At 57.0% G+C, this 2,218-nt stretch overlaps 1 protein-coding gene across 1 annotated transcript in view; it reads left to right on the plus strand.

Annotated features, from left to right (window-relative positions):
• Nucleotides 1-552: 552 nt before the first annotated feature.
• The window catches only part of LOC125482328 (protein-glutamine gamma-glutamyltransferase K-like), a gene marked incomplete at its 5' end in the record, with an annotated part of 5,748 nt that continues 4,082 nt past the window's right edge, over nt 553-2,218 (plus strand). Inside the window, 2 exons of the mRNA XM_048594382.1 lie at nt 553-834; nt 1,000-1,160. Coding sequence (XP_048450339.1) covers nt 553-834; nt 1,000-1,160 — 443 coding nt within the window. The remainder of the gene's footprint in view (nt 835-999; nt 1,161-2,218) is intronic.

Genomic DNA, 2,218 nt, shown 5'->3' on the forward strand with positions numbered 1-2,218 from the left:
CTCCCACCGACGCTCAGGCACAGCCGCAGCAGTGTGTACCATCTACAAGATGCCCTGCAGAGACTCACCGAGGCTCCTTAGACAGCACCTTCCAAACCCCACGGCCCCTTCCATCCAGAAGGACAAGGGGGGCAGCAGGTACATGGGAACACCAGCCCCCCCACCCCCTGCAAGTTCCCCCTCCCACCACCGAGCCACTCCCCATCCTGACTTGGAAATATATCAGCCGTTCCTTCAGTGTGGCTGGGTCCGAATCCCTGGAATTCCCTCCCTAAGGGACACTGTGGGTCTACGCTACAGCACATGGACTGCAGTGGTTCTCCCCCACCTTCTCAAGGGAAGGGGGGCAACCAGGGACGGAGGGAATAAACCCTGGGCCCAGCCAGCGATGCCCCACACCCTGTGCCAACACGTCTCTCCTCGCGTTGGCCCCTCTGTGTCCCTGTTCTTAGGGGGTGATCTCACCGCCAGGGTGCCCTCCCGTTCCCTCGGGCCTAGCCCTCCAATGTGAAGCCTCGCCTCTTACCTCCTTCTCCTAACCCCCTGGCCCAGGGACGGATGAGGAGCGGATCGCCGTGGTGACGGCCAGTCGTCACGGTAGCCGGCCCGAGACGTACGGAAGAGAGTGCACGTGCGACGTGGACGTGGTAGTGAGCACCGACGATGGGGTCATCATGGGCCAGGACTTCACTGTGACCATCACCGTGACCAACACCAGCTCGGAGAGCCGCTCGCTCACCCTCCTCGTCCAGGCTGTCGTCATGTATTACACTGGAGTGGTCAAGGGCACCTTCAAAAAGGACAAGCACGATGTGCTGCTGGAGCCTCACAAAGGTAGGCCTCAGGCTTCGGGCCTTGGGAAGTAGGCCTCAGGCTACGGGCCTCAGGCAATGGGCCTCAGGCAGTAGGCCTCAGGCTTCGGGCCTCAGGTCTTGGATAGAAGGCTTCGGGAATTAGGCGTCAGGCAGTAGGCTAACCCCCTCTGTCTCTGCCCCACAGAGAAGGAGCTGGTCCTCCTGTTCCAACACGACGATTACTTGGAATTCCTGGTCGATCAGGCTGCCATGAAATTCACTATCACCGGCCGTGTCAAGGAGACCGGCCAGGCCATCGTCAAGCAGCACAACTTCCGCCTCCGCACCCCAGACCTCCGTATCACGGTGAGGGAACACCCTCCTCCATCTCTCCCTCCCTCATAATCCAACCACCCTCTTCAAATTCACTCACTCCTCACAATGTGGGGACTCTATTCTTTCCTCATGGCAATGACTGGCTTCTTTCTCCCTCTCTCACTCTCTCCATCGCTCTCTCCCCCTTACCCTCTCTCTCCATCGCTCTCTCTCTCCCTTTCTCCCCCCCTCTCTCTCATTCTCCAAACCTCCCTCTCCCTTTTTCCTTCTCTCACTCTCCATCGCGCTCTCTCCCACTCGCTCTCTCCCCCTCACCCTCTCTCTCCTTTGCTCTCTCTCCCCCTCACCCTCTCTCTCCTTTGCTCTCTCTCCCCCTCCCCCTCTCTCTCCTTTGCTCTCTCTCCCCCTCACCCTCTCTCTCCTTTGCTCTCTCTGCCCCTCCCTCCCTCCCTCTCCATTGCTCTCTCGGCCCCTCCCTCCTTCTCTCTCTCTCTCCATCACACACTCTCCCCCCTCACCCTCTCTCTCTCACTCTCCCTCTCACTCTCCATCACTCTCTCTCCCCCTCTCTCACTTTCCATTGCCCTCTCTCCTTCTCTCCCCCGTCTATTTCTCTGTTCCTCCATTTTCCTGTCTCTGTCTCTCCCCTTTATCTCGCTCTCTCTCTCATTTTCTCTCTGATGTCTGTTTCCTTTGCTTCATCTCTCTCTGTCTGTCTCACTTTCTGCCTCTTTTACACTCTCACTGTCTCTCTCATCATTTTGTTTTCCTCTAGCATTTTCTCTCTCACTGTCTCTCTCCCTCATTCTCCTTTTTCTCTCTCTCTCTGCCTCTTCACTTCTCTCTGTGTCGCTCTCTGTCTCTCTCACGCTCTCTCTCTCTCTCTCTCAGTCCATCTCTCTCTCTCTCTCACACAAACACACACTCACTCTGTTTCTCTCTCTCTCTCTGTCTCACACACACTGTCTCTCGGTCTCTGTCTCTATCTCTCACACACTCACTCTGTCTCTCCCTCTTTCTCTTGGTCGCTCTCTCTGTCTCTCTCTCACACACTCACTCTGTCTCTCCCTCTTTCTCTTGGTCGCTCT

This window comes from Rhincodon typus, unplaced genomic scaffold, assembly GCF_021869965.1.
Source record: "Rhincodon typus isolate 14 unplaced genomic scaffold, sRhiTyp1.1 hic_rhity00008848, whole genome shotgun sequence".
Taxonomy (NCBI): domain Eukaryota; kingdom Metazoa; phylum Chordata; class Chondrichthyes; order Orectolobiformes; family Rhincodontidae; genus Rhincodon; species Rhincodon typus.